Source organism: Lynx canadensis, chromosome E3 (genome assembly GCF_007474595.2).
Source record: "Lynx canadensis isolate LIC74 chromosome E3, mLynCan4.pri.v2, whole genome shotgun sequence".
Classification (NCBI taxonomy): Eukaryota; Metazoa; Chordata; class Mammalia; order Carnivora; family Felidae; genus Lynx; species Lynx canadensis.
Window position 1 is genome coordinate 24,007,252 of NC_044318.1, and position 21,656 is coordinate 24,028,907.

Consider the following 21,656-nt stretch of genomic DNA (forward strand, 5'->3'; position numbering starts at 1 on the left):
ACCCTGTGTCCTTCTCCTTGATGCCCACCTCTCTTCTCCCCTTCTCCATATTTTAACATCACACCAATTGTTCCACCCCTGCAGTGGAGCTTTGGCCCCTGACAGGCCTTAAACCTGCTTTTGCCAAGTTACCTGATCACCTCCTTGATGCCAAATCCATCGACCACTAGTCAGGGGCCTTACCCTTCATGATCTTTCAGTGACATAGGACCCTTATGACCTCTCTCTCTCTCTCTCTCTTTTTAAACTTAAATCCAAGTTAGTTAACAGGAGTAGAATTTGTTTATTCATCACTTACACATAACAGCCAGTGCTCATCCCAACAGACGCCCTCCTTAATGCCCATCACCCTTTTAGCCCATCCCCCCACCCACCTCCCCTCCAGCAACCCTTAGTTTGTTCTCTGTTTTTAAGAGTCTCTTATGGTTTCCCTCCCTCTCTGGTTTTATCTTATTTTTCCTTCCCTTCCCCTATGTTCATCTGTTTTGTTTCTTAAATTCCACATGTGAGTGAAATCATATGATATTTATGTTTCTCTGACTGACTTATTTTGCTTAGCATAATACATTTGAGTTCCATCCACATTGTTGCAAATGGCAAGATTTCATTCTTTTTGATCACCGAGTAATAGCCCATTGTATATACATACCACACCTTCTCTATCCATTCATCAGTCAATGGACATTTGGGCTCTTTCCATAATTTGCCTAGACCTCTCTCTTCCTGAAACCCTCTCCTCCCTGGCTCCCAGCCTGCCTCCTGCCTCTCATGCCCAGTCCCCCCGCCCCCCAACTCTGAATATTGTTTCCCAGCCTCCTTCCAGATCCTTCCTTTCTCCCACAACCCCTCTACATCAGGGTTTCCTGGGCCCTGCTCTGGGTTCTCTTCTCTTCTTTACTCTCTTACTTCCCAGGGTCAGTGGCACCTACTTGCCTACAGTACCCACATCTATACCTGCAAGCCAGGTCCTCCTCCTCAAAGGCGGCACCTACTACAAGGCTGAGCACTGAGCTGGGCACCAAGAACACACAGGTGAAAGATGTCATCAGAAACATGAGTAGATCCATAACTATAGTGAGTGAGGCCAGGGCTTTGACAGAACTTCCAACGCTGTGGTGGCCTTGCCTTCTCCTCCCAAAGTGCCGCTTCCTGTATTCTCCATCAGAGATGGCATCTCCATCAGCCAGTTACTCAAAGCAGACTAAAAGCTGACCTTAGTTCCCTCCCCTGTCCTTATAATGCTGCTGTGTTCTGAGCATGCACTATGTCCTAGGTGCCACGCTTAGTAGCTCCTAGAATCTTCCCAACCAGGTAGCTGCTACTGCCATTATTCCAAGTGTACAGATCAGGAAACTGAGGCTCAGATGTTAAATAATGGATCTAAGTTCACAAGGTTCGTAAAGGACAGAGCTGGGGCTCTTGCATGCTGGGGCTTTGGATTACAAAGCCTATTCTTGTAAAACCACAATGTTACAGCTCCTCCCTCAACTGCCAAACCCAGAGCTGTCTCCTGGGTCCTTTCCCTCCTCACTCCTTCCACCTCCTCAGGTCAGTCTAGGCCCTCATTGGCTTTCACCTGGACCATCCTAACACCCCCTCTCTGGTCTTCCCACCTGTAGCCCCTTCCCTGCATATCCAATTTTCTCCCCAGGTGTTAGTGCAATTATCCCCTAAACAAATGTGATAGTATCAGTCTCCTGCACTAACAACTCCACCACCCATCATGGCCTCCCGGATTTCACTTAGTAGCTACCCTGGCATTTGAATCCCACCACCATCACCTCATCTCTCCTACCACTTCCCTCCCTGGGCCACAGACCCCAAGCCTTAATCACGCAAAGGGATCAGGGACCCCAGGCACCCTGGAGTCTTTCACTGTGCCACTTCCTCTGCCCAGTACTCTGTTTTGTCCCTTCCTGAATAGTCAGACTTCCCATCCTTCCAAGCCTCTCCCAGAAGTCTAGGCAAACAACCTCATGAGGTGTGGGCTGAGTCAGCTTCCCCACTAGACCAGACTGGGCCTGACTCATGTCTACTTCTCCCCGGCAACCAAGGTCAGGCACAAAGCAGATGTTCACTAAAAATTTGAATGAATGAATGAATGAATGAATGAATGGTATATGCCTTCACTCCCTTACCTGGGCATAAAGACAAAGAAAGTAAGTTCCATGAAGGCAGGGACTTTTGTTTGTTTTGTTCATTGCTGGTTCTCCAGTGGCACTATGGCACCCAGCACATAAAAAGGTGCCCAAGTATTTAAGTAAATGAAGGGGTGAAAGGTGTTCATCTCAAATCTGGCTGTGGCACTAAAGATGGACACAGGAATATGTGATGTGATAACAGTTGTAGTTCTTCTTATTGTTCAGTGATTCTTAAAGTCATCCCAATATCCCAGGTGAGGTGGGTCACGTGCACCATGCCCCAGCCTCCTATGCAGTCTCCCTGCCTGACTGGCCTTTCTAAAGTATCGGTATAAGCCGGCCATCCCCTGCTTCCCCACTGTTGGTGAGATAAAGCTCAGACTTCCTCACCTGACTTCCCACTTCAGCACATACCATCGTGGCTCATGTACCTGATTCCAGTCCCAAGCCATCCCCTGCATTTTTCCCACCTCATGCTTTTCCTCATGTTCCTCCTAACCTCTGGAACAACCTTCCCTTTCATATGCCCAAGCCCCACTCCTATCCTTCCTTGGACTTTAGCTGCTCAGTCTTTCTTGACCCTTCTGAAGATGAAGGGAAAGCCTGTTAAATATGCAGATTACCAGGATGCGTCCCTGGAAATTCTGATTCAGTAGATCTGTGTGGCGGCCCAGGAATCTGGGTTTTTAGCCACTACCTCTAGAAATGCTTATTTTTAGTCAAGTTTGGGAACAATAGTATATCTAGGCAATGCCAAGGCTAGGTTAGGCTATGTAACAAACTTCCCCCAAATCTCAGTGATTTAATACAACAAAGGCTTATTTTTGCAGTGGGCTTGGGTTACTTCCTGTCCTTCAAGGCTCAGTACTTCAGGTGGAGAAATTTATTCATAGCTTATCAACCCACTGGACTCTGAGTGCATGTTTAAAGACCCCATCTTGGGGCGCCTGGGTGGTGCAGTCGGTTAAGCGTCCGACTTCAGCCAGGTCACGATCTCACGGTCCGTGAGTTTGAGCCCCTCGTCGGGCTCTGGGCTGATGGCTCAGAGCCTGGAGCCTGTTTCCGATTCTGTGTCTCCCTCTCTCTCTGCCCCTCCCCCGTTCATGCTCTGTCTCTCTCTGTCCCAAAAATAAATAAACGTTGAAAAAAAAAAATAAAGACCCCATCTGATTAATCTCTGCCTCCCCATGGTAACTGGCACAGGGCCTGTCTATCACACCTGCTGTGCTTAGCATCAAAAGAATGAATATCCATTTGACTTATTCATCTATTAACCAGTAGGTATTTTTTGAGGCCCTACTCTGTGCCAGGACTATGCTGTGGTGCTAGATGTACCGTGGCAAGCAAAATAAACATCAACCTGCCCATTTCCCTGGAGGTAATTTCTCTAAGCCCTAGGTCCAAAACTCTGTAAAATGGACTGTAATACTCACCCCCCCCCCCCCACGCCCTGGGCACAGTGAGGATTTACTGAGAAAACAAGCATAGGAGCCATTTGTAACTAAAAAATCTCAATTCCAGGGGCACCTGACTGGCTCAGCCGGTTAAGTGTCTGACTTCAGCTCAGGTCATGATCTAGTGGTTCGTGAGCTTGAGCCCGGCATCAGACTCTGTCAGCACAGAGCTTGCTTTGGATCTCTGTCCCTCTCTCTCTGCCCCTCCCCCCTTGCACTCTCGGTCTCTTTCACAATAAGCTTAAAAAAAAAAAAAAAAGGAAATCTCAGTTCAGGCAGATGCGAAAGAGCATTGTTATCCTGTTCTTCCATCCCTCACATCCAACTTTCAGGTCTTATGCATTAGGCCCCTGGAATTTAGTTGCACATCCCTCTCCCTCACTATTTCCACTGCCCATTCAAACCATCATGAACCTGTAAAGTGAATATAATGTTAATAACCTTGATAATAGTAGTGATAGTAATAGCTAATTCTTACATAGTGCTTATCATGTGTCAAGCTCTGTTTTAAGTGTTTTATTTGTATTATTCAATCTTCACAACAACCATCTGAGGCTACTGCTATTATCTCTATTTACAGACAAGGAAACACAAGCACAAAGAGTTTAAGTAATTTATTCAAGGCAAGAGCTGGGATCCAATCCAGGAAGAAATTTTTGACTATCGAAACATTCTCTTAGCCAATTGGTATCTGGCTCCCCACTGAGTCACGCCAGCCCTTCTGTCCTTCAAAACCAGAGTCAACGTCATGCAGCAGAGACACTGGATCATGGTGCTGACTTTGTAGATATATTTTGGAAGAACTGATGTCATTACAGTATTGAGTCTTCCTATTCATTTACATGGTATATCTATCCATCGGTTTTGGATTTCTTTAAAATCTGATAAAATTTTAAATGTTCTGTCACAAAAGATATTAACATATTTTAAAAAGGTTTACTTAGGCACTATATATTTCTATAAATGGTACTTTTACATTTTCTAATAGTCTATTGCTGTGATTTATAAAGGTAATTTATTTGAAATACTTTCTCTTATTCCAGAAAACTTGTCTCCACATACAGCAAGAGCCAGATATCCAGAAGTGATCTAGGACCCTCCTACTCCCTCACCAATTTTCCCAATCTGCAACCATGTCTGATAGACTCTGTTAATGGAGGTTCCATCCCCACTTCCAGGCCTCATTATTTTTGGCCTGAGGTGATTCCTGATTTCCCAATCAACCTTCACGTAACCAGGACTATTGCCAACCTTACTGCACCTGTGTGCAAATAGAAACAGGTTTGCCTTCCTCATGACACTCTACTTCCATCTGTCAGACAACTGTAATAAACATTGATATCTACGATGTGGTTGGTGCCTCTCTCATGTGATAGCTCCCATAGTGCCCACAGGCACAGCCATCTGTGGTGGCCACCAGCAGGACCCTTGTAAAATGAAAGTTTGATCAGAGTATTCTGTTATGGGCTGAATGTCTGCATTCCCTCCCCCCCCCCCCCCCCGCATTCATTTGTTGAAGCCATAACCTCCACTGTAATGGTATCAGGAGGTGGGGCCTTTGGGAGGTAATTAGGTTCAGATAAGGTCACAAGGGTAGAGACCCTGATCGGATTAGCGCCCTTTTAAGAAAAGGAAGAGACACCAGAGCTTCTTCTTTCTTCCATGCTGAAGATGGAGAGAGGCAGGAAGAGACCCCTCACCAAGAACCAAATCTGCTGGCACCTTGATCTTGCACTTCCAGCCTCCAGAAATGTGAGAAATAAATGTCTATTGTTTAAGCTGGCCAGTCTATGGTGTTTTGTTAGATCAGCCCAAGCTGACTAAGACAGATATATTCCTTCATTTGAAATTATTCAAAGGTACCTTCTTTCTTTGATACAATTATTTAAAATAGGTAATACTTCCATATGGTTCAAAAAATCTAAATAATATAAAAGGTTTACAGTGAAAATTCTTACTCTTGACATTGGTGCTTACCACCTTGTTCTCAAGAAACATCCGTAGGGAACAACTTTTATTAGTTTCTTATGTAACCTTCCAGGATTTCTCTGAGGATATAAGTATACACACACATACACACACACATACATGCACACACACATTTTTTTCTTATACCACGTTAGCATGATATCCTCATTCTACACCTTGATATCTGACTAACATAATGAGCATCCTCATCCTTTTTGACAGCTGCTTACCCACTGATGGACAAACCCGCAAACAATATCCAATGAATAACACTGACGTATATGTCATTTCATACATGGTAGATATAGTGAAATAAAATTCCATTTCTCCCCCCTTTGCAGCTGGCATGGACTTGTGACTTGCTTGGACTAACTGGATATGCCACAATGTTGCACAACTTCTGAACTGGGCCTCAAGAGACTCTGAAGCTTCTATTCCCACCCTTTTGGAACCATGAGGACACTATGCGATGAAGAAGCTCAAGATGGGGGCACCTGGTTGGCTCAGTCAGTAGAACATGCAACTCTTGATCTCGGGGTTGTGAGTTTAGGCTGTATGTTGGGTGTAGAACTTACTTAGAACACACACACACACACACACACACACACACACACACACACTCAGGGTGAAGTACCACAAGGAGAGAGTGGCTCAGCCATCCCAGCTGACCGAGCCATCAGAGCTAAGGTCTCAGACTAGTGTGATAGCCATCACAGGCCATCCAGCCCCAGCTGTGGTGTCAGCTGACTGCCACCACTTGAGTAATCTAAGGTAAGATCAGCAGAAAAACCACCTGACCATCCTTAGAATCTGGAGAAACAATAAATCCTTGTTGTTTGATGCCAGTAAATATTAAGGTGATTTCTTCAGAAGCAATAGCTAACTGATACAGGTAGATTTTCAGATAGATTTTCAAAAGTGAGAATGCTGGTTCAAAGTGTATGTACATTTAGAATTTTGATAAATATTGTCTGGGTTGTATCATTTTTCATTCCTACCAACAATGGGTGAAAGTCCCTGTTTCCTCACGGTCTTGCCAAAAAAGTGTTTTTGTTTGTTTTTGTGGGTTTTTTTTTTGTTTGTTTTTTTGGTCAGACATATGGGTTATTGCTAATGCAATAAAAGAACAAAATGGTTTTTCATTGTCTTTTCATTTCCCTCATTACGTGTGAAGTTGAACATCTGCACGTGTTTAAGGCCTTATGTATTTTCTTTTTTGTGATCTGTCATGTTCTTCGACCATTTTTTTATTGAACTGTTGGGCTTTCTTATCAACATGTGGAAGCTCTTTAAACAGTAGAGAGAAAAAATATGTTACCTGTTGTATATGATAAGAATTACAAATACTTTTCCTAGTTTATTGTCTTTTGATTTTGCTTTGATGTGTTTTTTTTTTTTTGCCATGCAGAATTTTTTCCATGTAAACAAATGTATTAATCTTTTATAGCTTCTAAATTTTGAGTTGGAGTTGGAAAGGCCTTCCTCACTCCTAGAGTTATAAAGGATTTTTGCCCGTATTTTCTTCTAGTATTTTTAGGGAGCTTATCCTGACAAATTGTGTGATCCATCACTTTTAGAATGAAGTTCAAGACGAGGGTTATGGCACACGTGACCATGTGTAACCCACAAGGAGAGGAAACAGGAGGAATAGAAGCTAGTTTAGGAGATTTCCAAGGGGAGACAATGCATCCTGTTTGGAACACGTTGAATTTAAGGTATCTATGTTCCTTAAATCCAGGAGGGGATGTTCTGGAGGGGACCTCTAGAAGTGGATTCAGAGATCTGGCACTCAGGAGAAAATTTGGGGCTGGAGACATGGATCTGGGAGCCAGCATATCCATGCCAGTTAAAGCCACAAGAGTGTGTGTAGCATCTGAAGAGAGGTTCTCAGATGGAACTCTAGGGAGTGGTCAAGGTCAGACCACAAACACACTCATGAAGAGAGAGCTGTGGGGGCTTCATCTCTGGGGGCCTTGGCACAAAAACAGCCTCAGAGACATTGGCAGGATAAACAGAAGCCCTTTATGTGAAACAGGCATGGATATCTTTGGCTCCTGGGGACACAGCAAACAGGGAGATGGAAGAGGACAAACAACCTCCCCAGCAGTCAGCCCCACCCAGCAGGTGTGGAAGAGAGACCCTGTGACAGAGGAGTGGAGAAGGCTCAGTCTTGCAGGCAAAGTCAGCCCCCCTCTCCCTACAGATGATCTAAAACAGGGCATCTGTAGGTGGCAGCAAGTTCCCAAAGGTAGATGGAACCCAAGGAGCCTCCCCTGGCCCGCATCTTCCTTGGATCATAGTGGAGTGGATAAGAGCACAGAACCTAGACCTCCACTCTCTGGCTTCAAATCTTGACTCTCTCATGCACTAGTGCGCAAACCTGGGCACCTAATACCTCTTTGTCTCAGTTTCCTCCTCTGTAAAATGAGGACAATAACAGTTACCTATCTCATAGAACTGCTATGAAGATTGAGTTAATATTTGCAAAGTGCTTATATTGGTGCCTGGCACATAGTAAATGCTATATAAATATTACATTAAAAATAATAATTTCATTCATTCATGAATATTCCTTGACCAGCTACCACATGCCAGGCACTGTGCTGTTGTAGGTGCTGGGGACACAGCAGTGAATACAGCAGGTGAAAATCCTTGCCCTCATGGAGCTTACATTGTGGTAGATGGAGAGGAGGGGTGAAGACAGACAATATATAGAATAAATGGAAACAATGTAAATAATATCAAATGAAATATATGGTATGTCAGAGCCAAGTGGAGACATGAGAGATGTGCAGAAGCTGGTAAGGCTGCTAGCCTAGTACCTGATGCAGAGTGGGCGCAGGAGATGGAAAGCAGGAGGATACCCTGGAAGAGCAGCAGAGTGGAATCCCCGGCAGAGACACTAGGGCTGCTGACCCCCCTCAGGGTAACAATCATCATCATCACTGTCATATAATAGCAGCAAGCATTTATATAGCACTTATTCCATACCAGGCCCTGTTCTATTCACTTTTCATATATCATCTCATTTAATCCTTTTGGCAGTCCTATGAGGTTGGTACTGTTATCGTTTCCATTTTTCAAGTGAGGGAACTGAGGCATAGCAGGGTTATGTAACTTGGCTTAGAGCGTTGTACAGTAGGTGAATGAGCTGGGATTCCAGCCCAGGTCATCTGGCTTCAGTGTAGGTAGGATGTTGGTAGGATGGACCTGCAGGTGGAGGGGACAGGACGGTCTGCCACGCCTCAGGACCGGGCAGGGACTGACCTTCACACAGACTGGAAGGAACACACACATCCCTAATACCTACACAGCCAAGACCCCATATACTTAACACACACTTCAAGACTGTTCAGGGGCCCCTGGGTGGTTCAGTCGGTTAAGCATCTGACTTCAGCTCAGGTCATGATCTCGTGGTCCGTGAGTTCGAGCCCCATGTCGGGCTCTGTGCTGACAGCTCAGAGCCTGGAGCCTGCGTCAGATTCTGTGTCTCCCTCTTTCTCTGCCCCTCATCTGCTCATGCTCTCTCTCTCTTGTCTCTCAAAAATAAACAAAACAAAAAAGACTGTTCAGAGGGCCCAGAAGGAATAACCCAAAAACCATGAAATAGAGATAAAGGCTCAGCTTTAGAGAGTTCCAACCCCAGAGCTATTTTCCCTATATGGCCCCTGCTCCCCACCCCCTCCACATTCCACTCCATGAGGCTCTGAGCCCAGCCTCCTGTGACCTTAAGTCACCATTCCAAAGCCCTGTGATCCCACCCAGAGACCACAAATAAAATAATGAGTATCACAATCCTGGGAAGTTTAACAAAGGCACCAACAACTACAGATCACAGCAGGAACCAAGAAGGCAAACCATCAAGAGGCTAACAAACAGACAGGTGGGACCGGTGGTCCTAGAAAGAGCTGGAACCTGTGGTCATAAAAGCCCACAGAGGAGGGGCACCTGGGTGGCTCAGTTGGTTAAGCGTCTGGTTCTTTTTTTTTTTTTTTTTTCAATTTTTTAGTGTTTATTTATTATTGAGAGAGAGAGAGAGAGACAGAGCATGAGTGGGGAGGGGCAGAGAGAGAGGGAGACACAGAATCTGAAACAGGCTCTAGGCTCTGAGCTGTCAGCACAGAACCCAACGCGGGGCTCGAACTCACGGACCGAAGTCGGATGCTTAACCGACTGAGCCACCCAGGCAGCCTAAGCGTCTGATTCTTGGTTTCAGCTCAGGTCATGATCTCACAGTTCATGAGTTTGAGCCCTACATCAGGCTCCATGCTGACAGTGTGGAACCTGCTTGGGATTCTTTCTCTCTCTGCTCATCCCCTGCTCTCTCTCTCTCAAATACATAAACTTAAAAAATAAAACCCCACAAAGGGGCAACTCTCAACAGTTCACAAGACCCCTCCATAGTCTTTCTAACCTAACAGTCTTTCTAACTGTTCAATTCTTACCTTAGGCAAGACAAAAATTACCAGACCAATTTGTCAAATGGAGAAATTAAGTCCCAGAGAGGAGCAATGAGTTATCCCAGATCACATGCAGGACTAGGAGTCAGGTGTCCAAAAGCCCTTCCACTGTCGCACTGAGAGAGAGAGAGAGAGAGAGAGAGAAGGGAAGGGGAGGGAAGGGAGGCAGAGGATGACACAGAAGACCTAAGAGTGGAGAAATCCTTCCTCATGATCTCCAGGGGACCCCATGGGACAAGGCTTCGCCTCCTGAAAAATTCTCCAATGCTTCATTCCTCCTGTCAGTTGATTAGTGCAGCACCATCTTCACTCCTTCATTCCCAGCCCCAGGTGAGCTGGGTTCTGAAGGGAAGAGAAGGATCAAAGCCCTTCCAGTAGAATCAGAGCGTATTTTACAGTTTCCAACCTCATAATCAATGAACTTTAGAGCAGGGAATACCCATAGAGATTATCTCCCCATCCCTCTATGCCACCCATTGTACAGATGGGAGACTGAAGCCCAGAGACAAGAAGTGACTTTCCAGAACTCCGCGCAACTCGGTCACAGGACTCTAGATTTCCTTACCAGGGCATACTAGAGAGAGGTCATTCTTCCTTTGCTTGAACCTTCATGTCAATTGCCTGTAAAGAGGGGCACCTGGGTGGCTCAGTCGGTTGAGTGTCTGACTTCAGCTCAGGTCATGATCTCACGGTTCACGAGTTCGAGCCCCGTGTCGGGCTCTGTGCTGACAGCTCAGAGCCTGGAGCCTGCTTCCGATCCTGTGCCTCCCTCTCTCTCTGTCCCTCTCCCCCTCACACTCTCTCTCAAAAATAAACGTTAAAAAGATTAAATTCCCTGGAATCCAGGAGACCTGACTTTTATTCTGGCTATGCTGAGACTCACTGAATAGTCCTGCGGACGACTCCTACATAATGTAAGGTCCACAAGTGAAAGGATTTTTGTCTGTTAGGCCCTGATTTATCTCCAGCCCCTAGAACAGTCTCTGGCCCATAAGTGCCCAATAAATATGCATTGCATGAATACCGTCTAGAGGGTTAGGTAAGTGTCATCATGAGAGGCTAAAGTCTGAAACACAAGAACCACCAGCTTTATCTTTAGGTACATGAAAGGCTAAAGGTCTGTACACAGATATTTACTGAGGGCCCATACTGAACTAGGCACTGGAGTTTCACGTACGAACAAGACTGTCATGCCCTGACCTCAAGAGCTCACAGTCCACTATAATGTGGAATGAGTGCAGATTTTTTTTGTGGGCTTCAGAGGGTAGACCCTGATGAGAGAGATGTAAGTGGCAGACTGCTCAATATAATACAGACACTTTTCTCAGCTTTAGTTGCCCTGAAATGGTCTCATGCTCAGAAGGTGGTGAGTGCAGCGGAACTGCAGTGTTCAAGCAGGGCGCCAGCCGCCCACCTGTGAGGCTGAGCCAGGAGCATGCGGGAGATTTCTGTCTTGGGTGAGGTCACTTTCCACCCCCAGATTCTCTGTCTACAAAACCCTGCAATTCTCTGACGCTGGATCTTATTATTTCCTGAATTTCAAGGTCCCATGATGCTAACAGCTCCGAATTTTAAGTTCTCTGCCCACGCCCCTGGGCGCAAAATAAAGAATTCAGCAAGGGTCCTACCACCCACTGCCTCAAAGGGTCTCTGAGGATAGTCAGCAGACCCCTCCCCGCCTCGTGGAGGCTGGAGGGGCGTAGTTTGGGCGCCGGGGTGCCGAGGACTTCGTAGGGAGGAAGGGTATTCCAGCGATGGAGCCTACAGCGCCGAGACACGTGACAACCAAAGCGTCACGTTCTGTGGTCTTCGAGGGTGGGACCGAGCCGGTCATGTGACGCGGGGGGGGAGGGGCACCATGGCGTGATATGAGATGCAGGGCCTCTCAGATTACGTACCAATGACGCATTCCCACCCGGTTTGGCAACTAGATTTCCGTTGGAAGATGCGACGGTTCCGGCAAAGGGGGAGGGTTCTCACGTCCGGGCAGCTTTGCTTCCGTTCGGGGCGCTACAGCTTCCGACCTCCGCCTCTCCCTCTGGCGAGGAAGAGACGCGACCCCACGCGCATGCCCTGATCATCCCAGAGGGGCGGGGCCGAAGCTAAGGGAGAGGGAGGGGGGGAAAGAAAAGGGAATCCAACCTGTGGAATCTTGGGGTACCCAAGGTCGGCTTCTTCGCATTGACTGTGGATGGTACCTGGCACAGAGCCTCTGGTGGCTCGTGGGGAGCTTGGGGGTCCGCAGGGTGAGGGCGGAGGGGAGTGTCAGTGTCAGAGTGTGAGTGGGGTACGGGAGTTCTAAACTTAGTCTTGAGGCCCTCGGGTCTCCCGTGCCGGGGAAGGGAGCTCGGGCCGCCATGCGCGACAGGACCCACGAACTGAGGCAGGTGAGAAGTAGGGGCTGCAGAGTTGGGGACGGGCGGACGGGATGGGGTCTGGCTGGAATACAGGACTCCTGGTCTTAGGGGTAGGGAGGGGTGGCTGAGGGCTAGGAAAGGAAAGACCCGGAAGTCCGTGAGTCCTGCGGGGAGAGAGAGCAACAGCAGGGAAGTGATGCCAGCAACCCCGGCCCTGGCAGGGGGATGACAGTTCGGACGATGAGGACAAGGAGCGGGTCGCGCTGGTGGTACACCCGGGCACAGTACGGCTGGGGAGCCCGGACGATGAGTTCTTCCAAAAGGTAAGAGGCTGGGGTCTCGGCCTGTCTTCAGGAGGGGGCTGGATGACCCAAGGAGCAGCGCAGTCTGGAGTACCCCCGTATCTCCTTCGGCCCTCTTGGTCACCTTCCCCAGGTCCGGACAATTCGACAGACTATTGTCAAGCTGGAGAATAAAGTCCGAGAGTTGGAGAAGCAGCAGGTCACCATCCTGGCCACGCCCCTTCCCGAGGAGAGTGAGTGAAACCCGAAGCGCCAACGCATGTTCAGCCAGAGGGATTGTGGGGATTGTAGTATGATGCAGGTGGTGGCTAGGGAGGTTTGTTGAGATGGGGGCTACTGTTTGGGAGTCATGGCTTTCTCTTGTTCAGGTATGAAGCAGGACCTGCAGAACCTGCGTGATGAGATCAAACAGCTGGGGAGGGAGATCCGAGCGCAGCTGAAGGGTGAGCTCCTAAGACCTCAGACATCCTTCCCTGTGGTCCTGCCCAGCTCCTGGTATATCTGGGGAGTATGTGGCCCAGAGAGGCCAGTGATGTATCCAGGTCACACAGCAGGCCTAGGCCTAGAATCTTTGTCTCTTGGCTTCCAGTCCATAGTACTTTCCACAGCACATGCCTGCCTCTTGAGCTCCTTTATTTATAAGGAAACCACTTACTCCTACAATTCTTGCTGCCCAATGTGCACTCTTTGGACAGGCAGATGGGAGTTTGTCAAGAGGCCTCTGCATACCTGTGGGAATTCTCTGATGTATTGTGAAGAAAAATATGCTTTCTCCCATCAGAGGCTCAGAATTAGTCATTTATGATAATTATAATTCCCAAAAGAATCTGTAGAGATAAGCACCTTTCTATGTATGGATGGGGTATGGTTCTGGGTCTGGGTCCCCACATGATTTTCCGAAGCTACAGGTCAAACCCCCTTCCCCACCAATACCCTGTGTCTTCCCACAGCCATAGAGCCCCAGAAGGAGGAAGCTGATGAGAATTATAACTCAGTCAACACAAGGATGAAAAAAACCCAGGTAGGTTTGTTATTCCCAGAGCTCAGACATTTTGCAAGTGTTCCTAGATCATTAGGTGGCAGAAATAAGAAGGAAGGACCCTTAGAGATCATCAAGTTCAACCTGATGACTTTCAAATGGGGAAACTGAGACTAAGAGAAAGAAAAAAATTCACCCAAGGTCAAGACCCAAGGTCTCCTGACTCCCAATCTATCTAATATCCTGCTCTGGCTTCTCCATTCAAGTTTCAGGGTCCCCAGATCATGCCCAAGGACATGTTGGCTGCAGAAGCCATGCTTTCTAGAAACCAAGATGGGGAGTCAAACTTGAATAGGTGGCAAGACATTATTCAGGTAGGGTTTGGTAGCTAATATCCCTGCCCAGGGAAGAAGAGGATATAGTCATAAATGAGTGGGAGGTTTCCTGCCCACGGGGCAGAGGATATCCCTGTCACATGGGACATCCTCTGCCCCATGGACAGAATTCAAGAAGTCAGGAAGAGGAACTTCCTTGGAAGGGGAAAGTCACTGAATCAATATCTTATTAACTCCTAAGATTTGAGGCGATCTAGCTGCCTCCCTCTGGGTACCCAATGAGGAGTGGTTTGGAGTTCCTGGAGGTCAGAGTTGGAGTAGGTGGGCCCAGAGCTCAGCACGGACCCCAGATTGAAGATAGAGTGGTTTGGGCATCTTGCAAGGGTGCAGCTGAAGGTTGGAGAGCAGATATGTTTCTGAGGAAGGAGCTCCAAGGAATGAGCACATGGAAGACAGCAGGGGAATGGACAAGGTGAGAGGACATTTCAGGAGGAGGCTGTGGTGGTCATTAGTGTGAGAGGCTGAGGGCCCAGCCTGGACCTGTAAAGTCTGGGCCATAGGCTGACTTCCAGTATACCAGCACACCTTTAGTCTAAGCAGTCAGGCTGGTGTTCAGCAAGCATTCACAGGTATGTATTGATGTCTACTGTGTGCTAGACTCTTTTCTAGCTGTTTGAGATGTAGCAGTGAGCCAAAGATCCCTATCCTCCTGGAGCTCACATTCTGGTGGGGAGAGACAAACATAATAAAGCAGTTACACTATTTTAGAATATAGTTAAGGGAAAAAATTGAGGAGAAAAGGGATTGAGAGTGCCGGCAGAAAGCAGGTTGGTTTTAATAAGGTAAGAAAACTTTGTTCAGAAGGTGATACTGGAACAAAGATTTAAAGGCTCCTGTGGGGCACAAACATTCTAGGACCAAGGAGCAGTGAGTGCAAAGGCCTGAGGTAGAAGTGGCTTTGGTGGGAGAGGGTAAAGAGCCCACTGTGGTTGGAGGGAGTGAGTGAGGGAACAGCTGGGAAGATAAGGTCAGAGGGGAAATGGGGGAAGGGAAGGTCATATAGGGCCTTATAAGCCCTGGTAAGGGTTTTGGCTTTTGAGAGAAGGGTGGTTAAGGGGGCAGGCACTTGTACTTATGCTGTTTGCTCACTCTACCCATGGGGATGCTGAGGCCAAATCCTCCTGGGGTGCCCAGCCTATATTCTCCATCCTTAGCATGGGGTCCTGTCCCAGCAATTCGTGGAGCTCATCAACAAGTGCAACTTGATGCAGTCGGAATATCGGGAGAAGAATGTGGAGCGGATTCGGAGGCAGCTGAAGATCAGTGAGTTGTGGTTTCTGGCCCACAGGGTCAGGTAACCTGACCCAGCTCTGAGCCTGGCCTTTTCCTTCGCAGCAAATGCTGGAATGGTGTCTGACGAAGAGCTGGAGCAGATGCTGGACAGTGGGCAGAGTGAGGTGTTTGTATCCAATGTGAGTGGCCACAGCCCGCTCCCTCTTCTGGGATTCCCATCTTCTCTGAGGCCTGGCCCTTTTTGATTGAGGGAATACTGAGGCCCAGAGGGGAGTGAATTAGCATGCCTAGAGTCACTCATCAGGGCCCTAGCCCCACTTCTAATCCCAAGGGCTGCCTGAAAGTTCAACAGGAACTTCTCACTTGCTGCTGATTTCCCTGTGACCCATCTGTCCATTCCTGTCCACTCCCCAGATACTGAAGGACACACAAGTGACTCGACAGGCCCTAAATGAGATCTCAGCCCGGCACAGTGAGATCCAGCAGCTTGAACGCAGTATCCGTGAACTTCATGAGATCTTCACTTTTCTGGCTACTGAAGTGGAGGTGCAGGTGGGCACCCAGGATAGCTGGCTGGGCTTGACCTAGCCCCGGGATGTGAGACCATGTTCAGTCAGAACCCCAGCTGTGGGGGCGCCTGGGTGGCTCAGTCAGTTAAGCATCTGACTTCACCTTGGGTTATGATCTCATAGTTCGGGAGTTCAAGTCCTGCATCAGGCTCTGTGCTGACAGCTCAGAGCCTGTGCTTCAGATGCTGTGTGTGTGTGTGTGTGTGTGTGTGTGTGTGTGTGTGCGTGTGCGCCCCTCCCCCACTTGTGTTCTTTCTTTCTCTGTCTGAAAAATAATGGATAAACATTAAAAAAATAATAATAAAGAAAAGAACCCCAGCTGTGACTGTCAGCCCATCTCCACCCTTAAGCCTTTCTCCCTGAGGTTTTTATCTTCCTCCAGACTGGGCCATGCCCCCAGGCTGGCCCTTATTTCCATCCTTAGCCATGCCCCAGAATTCCTTCTACCTCCACAGTTACCCAGGTGGCCACTCCTCTATATGCAGCATCTCACCCTATCCACCAGTTTAGCCTACCCCAGGTATAGCCCCAACCCTGGCTCCTCCTTCACCAATACAATCCACCCTTATACCTCTAACAGCTCTAGTCAAAGTTGTCTCACAGTGGGCCTTTGTCCTCAAATCTGTATGAGGTCGGGGTGGGAGGTAGCGTTCTTCTCCTGGCCCTGGTTGTATGGGGTGAGGTAAGCTTCCAGCGCTGTTGTGGAGGAGCTGACTCACTAGTGCTGCAGCCAATGCCCTTGTGTAGCTGGGAGTCATGGGGAAGGGATTTCACTCAGTAGGAGCACCAGGACCTGAAGGCTGGCCGGGATGAGGAGGCAGGGATGGGGAGGGCTTCACAGCTGTTGAGAGGCAGGCCTTAGAAGAATGGGCAAATTCAGACAGATTTACAAGGGGACAAAAGTTCACCCTCTGTGAAAAGGTGTGAGCCTCTTAAGGCACTTGGCTCCAAGCCACCACTGCAAATGAAGGTTTTATGGGTAAGGGAGCAGAGCAGGAGGGACCACATGATAAAAGGGGTCCTGGAAGCCACCCTCAAGAGTGTGGACTTTTGTCAGATGTGGTCCTGCCCCCGCATCTTTGTCAGTGCAGTGTTTTCTGCCAGAAAATGTCCTTCAGGCACCTGAACTAGGGTGAGCAAACAGGAGCCACTGGGCCCTCTACCCCCAGTTATCCCCACCTGCCTGAACCATCCTCTCTTCTGAGCAGGGGGAGATGATCAACCGGATTGAGAAAAACATCCTGAGCTCAGCAGACTATGTGGAACGGGGGCAAGAACATGTCAAGATGGCCCCTGGAGAACCAGAAGAAGGCACGGAAGGTGAGCTTCCCTGTCCCCCTCGTCCCATCCCAGGCCCTGGGTGGCCTTCCCTTCCTTCCTGAGTGAGTTTCTCTGAACTCCTCCTCTCCCACAGAAAAAAGTTTTGATCGCCATCTGTCTGTCTGTCACTGTCCTCATTGTGGCAGTGATCATTGGTGTCTCCATATTGGTTTGAGAACATCGCACGTTCTTGGTGAGCTATTGTGGGCCTCCCCCTGGCCTGCCTCATCCTGGGCCCCAGCCTTTCCTCCTCCCCTCAGACCCTGTTCTCCCTCCTTCCCTTGCAGGCACTAAGAGCACCAGGGACCCAGGTCTGCCTTCTCTCCCAGCAGCTGAGGGGGGAGGGCAGGACAGAGCCTCCAGCTGGACCCCCTTCCTCACATTGGCCCTGTGCAGAGGGGCAGACAGTTCTTCTGGGGTTGACAGCCACTCATTCATGGGGGCTTCCCCACTCAAACTGCAGTGCCTGGGAGAGGGCCTGCAGTGTCCTCTTTGGCTGGAACACATGGTTTTGTAAGAAATTAAAAAAAAAAAAAAAAAGAGCTTGGAGACTCCCCTGTGCATGTGTATTCCTGGAAGGGCTGTCCCAGGACCTCCAGGTATCCAGCCTCCCCTTTTCCTGGCCATCCTTGGGGCTAGACCCAGCCCAGGCAGACTCAGATCAGACTGTTCCAGGTGCTATGACCACAGCAAGCTGGTACTGCCCTCCTACTATCCCATAGGAACAGGTGGGGCAGGGAGGGGGTAACACCCACATCTGGCTCAGTATTGTTCCTGGGGAAAGACTACTGTGAGTACCTAATGCCAAAGCAGTGAAGCTGGGCCAGGCCACGCTGGGATACAGGTGAGATTGTGGGGCATCGGTGGGCATTCCTGAGGCTAAGAAGAAGCACTGTGAGTAAGCACCGTGTATCTGAGCTGTTGCTTCACATACAGTGAACAGGGAAAGGCTTGTCTCAGAAGGAGCGACATTTGAGTGGAACATTAAATGAGGAGGAGCCAGTTACAGGAAGAAGCAGGGGAAAGGTTGCCAGGCAGAAGGAGCAGCCCTGTGCCCAGAAAAAAGCATAGGCTTTGACATAGGAGTTCAGCTTAGAGAGCCAGTGACTCTAAATCAGCACACTTGGTTTCTATGTGGTTATGTGGCTAAAGCAGTAGAAGAGACAGAAGAGCCTGACACCTGGTTTCTAGGAGGCACCTAAACTCCAGACCCCAACTCTAAATTTCTAAGAGTTCCGAATCCCAAGCCTAGTTTCCGAAGCTGGGCATGGCACCCGTCCTCAGACACCTAGTTTCGTGGGTAAGCTGGCTTCTGGCTCTGAAGCCTGGTTGGAATGGGGCGGTGCCTGTCCCCAACCAAGGTCTGGGGGGTGGGTTCCAGCCGCCCTGTCCTATCCCATTTTCGATCCCACAGGTCCCTGCTGCTGATGACGCTGCTGCTCCAAGCCGCCCTTGCCCAGCCCATCTGGCCACAGTACCGCTTGCTTCGGCTACACACATATAGTTGCTGGGGTGACACGAGTCATGGAAGGGCTGGACGTGTGTCCCTCGGTGCAGTCTCATTCTCCGCCCCTGGGCCTGGCCTGGGGGAAGGAGCCGGGGGGTGGGGGGGTGGGGGTGGGGTTAGGCCCCGATGATCCCTGCCTGCTCTGCCTCCATCCTTCTGGGCTCCTGCCTGCAGCGCCTCCCGGTGGCCCTCAAGTGACCCTGGCGCGGCTGTTGCAAGGCGCCTGCGCCAGGTCCAGGTCCAAGCGTAAGCTTGGCTCTGAGTCTAGGAGGCGTGGCCTTGTGGGAATTGGAAAATGATTGGCCAGCGGAACTAAATGTTGTTCCTAAAGCGCATCGGGATTGGCCTGTTAGACGTCCTGGGGAAGTGAACACTGGGTATTAAACCACAATTAACCAAATGCTGATATGGGAGGGGCCTCAGCGAGTCCTCAGTTGCACCCAAAAGTGATTGGATCACAGGGCGTCGGGGGCATGATCAAAACTCTAACAGGCATGAACTTGTGAGTCTGGATGGGGTAGTGAGTCTGGGACTTCTCCCAAGAAGGCGTGGCTGGGTCCCTCTCCCTCTTCGCTGAACTGGGCAGCTGTGCAAGTCTTGGAGCGTACCCATGCCTCCGTCCTGCCTGAGATCGTGTATCCCGTGTACAGATGAAGCCTTAGACATCTACAGGAAAGGTGTGCAAACACAATCTGGATGTCGGCTCAATGGGAAAACTGCGAGGTAGGACGGATCCTGCCCCAGTAGAAGACTGATTTGAATACGGGGCCTCTGGGTTTCCCTAATCTCCCTCTCTTCCCCTGCGGCCTGCATCTTCAGCGGAACTCTGTCCTGTTGTTCGCCTTTGCCCACGCACTCACCTTTCTGCCTTCAGAGGAAAACTGCACGACCTGTGGCACCTACTGGGATCTGATAGGAGACTATCAGACCAAGGCAAAGACTGTGTCACATCTACGCAGCTGGTAGCTGGGTAATGCAGCTGGGTATCCGTGTGGGGTATGTGACTTCTGATCGGTTTTGCTAGACGGCGTCACCCCTGAAAGCCTGTTTACTTCTCTGTCTCACCCAGGAAGCTGTGCAGAACCTCCTGAAAGAGGTAGCTAGATGGCCCAGTGAGGTCTCGGATGCTGGCCCGGGTAGTTTGAACTTTTCCTGTGGGCTAGGGGACACATGGAAGGGTTTTGAACAGGTGAGTGGCAAGTTTGGGGCAAATCTCGCAGTCAGGTGGACCCATGCACTGGAGATTTCACTCCAGTGAAAATCCACAAGGTGGCTCTCTTGTCGATACCCTCTCCTGGGGAAAACTGAGCTCAGTGAGGAGGTAGGGGCAGATTTTGCACTGAAGTCCTGTCTTGGCTGCTGTTCAGGGAACAGGGTCTTGGTTGAGTGCGGCTTTTCCAAATCCATCTTGCAGCATAGCTTTTCATCTATAGCTCTCCCCACTTATTGCCTCATTCACTCATCACTCAATATTTCAGGTTCAAATTACTAGGAAAAGAAACCTGACTGGTCTGGGTCAGGCTACTTTGACCAGCCTATATAAATTATCTACCTCGAGGGGTGCCTGGGTGGTTCAGTCGGTTGAGCTTCTGACTTTGGCCCAGGTCATGGTCTCATGGTTTGTGGGTTCGAGTCCCATGTCAGGCTCTGTGCTGACAGCTCAGAGCCTGGAGCCTGCTTCGGATTCTGTGTCTCTCTTTCTGCCCCTCCCCAGCTCATACTCACACTCTGTCTCTGTCAAAAATAAATAAACTTAAAAACGTTAAAAAAAAATAAATTGTCTACCTCGAATCAAGACTTTGTCTTTGACCAAGATGTATGTGAAGTCTTACTTGGTACAAAACTGTGCAGCAGAGTGTGTATGAAGGAGTGGATGAACTCAATGATTGACATTTCTGCAGCCCTGTGATAGATTGTATTATTGTTCTGAATATATACTGTCCTTCCTGTAGACTACTCACTGTAGGACTGTAGACATTCATATCCCACTTACAATAGGCTTAGATGTAGCACTTGCTTTGGCCAATGGGATATGAGTAGAAATGTAAAGTATCACTTCCAGTAGAAGCTTTAAGTACCAGCAAGTAGTCTGGCATCTTGCCTTTTCTTTTCCCACTTGTGAACCACTGATATTTGGAGGCTAGTTGTTGTTATGTCAGATAAGTCTAAAAAAAAAAAAAAAAAAGAACAAGTCTAAACCAACTGTCACAGAACTAGTACCCAGAGGTAGGGTATTACCACATTAAAAATGAACCTGAATTATATGGCATTGGCTTTGGAGCTGGGCAGTGGCTGATGAGGAAAACCATCAGTGAAAGTTGGAAAGATGGTGACATGTGTTAGGCAGTGGTGAAGCATTTGGTTAAACTCTAAGCTGGAAATAACTAAGAATGTAAATGATGTCCAAATGAGCTTGGGGCTTTGGGGGGAAAATTTGAGAAAGAATATTAGTAGCATACTTTGATTGCCTTTGGATGCATTTGACAAGTTATTATAAGAAAGAGATGACCTAGAAAATAATTGGCCAGTTTTTAAGCAGAAATGGAAGAGAATATAGAAACTTCTGGGCAGGTGGTCTACATTTTTAGCCAGTGAAAGATACGACTGATAAGGCCCTTAAACCACAAAGTGATTAAAACTCATCTTTGTGGCAAGGGTGATATCAAGTGTATGGCTCTCGTGCCTTTTGTAAAAACCTCTGACTTGGTCAAAGTGGTTCCCAATAAAGCCTTTCAGTTAGTCAAGATGATTCAGAGAAGAGAGTTTAAGAGTGTAATTCTCCCAAAGGAGTGAGTAGGCTCCATTTGCTTACAATTAAGTCTAAAGAGAGAGGCATGTCTGAAAAGAATTGGTGGGTTTGGCAGTTGGCCCACAAGTGACTGGAATCCAATAGATAAGAAGCCTCTTTCCCTCCTCACAAAAAGGCACTATCATGGATTTTTAAAAGACCATGAGTGTTTAAGACCTTGAG

The 21,656-nt window shown here is 48.5% G+C and overlaps 1 protein-coding gene across 1 annotated transcript; it reads left to right on the forward strand.

Moving 5' to 3' along the window:
• Positions 1–12,015: 12,015 nt before the first annotated feature.
• Positions 12,016–17,558, forward strand: STX4 (syntaxin 4). Its single transcript, XM_030299929.1, is given in 12 exon segments — positions 12,016–12,410; positions 12,602–12,703; positions 12,816–12,915; positions 13,051–13,125; positions 13,633–13,703; positions 15,211–15,319; positions 15,392–15,468; positions 15,704–15,841; positions 17,067–17,150; positions 17,152–17,178; positions 17,273–17,371; positions 17,466–17,558. Coding segments are annotated over 11 exon segments (894 nt in total). The 5' UTR covers positions 12,016–12,380; the 3' UTR covers positions 17,354–17,371; positions 17,466–17,558.
• The last annotated feature ends 4,098 nt before the right edge of the window (positions 17,559–21,656 follow it).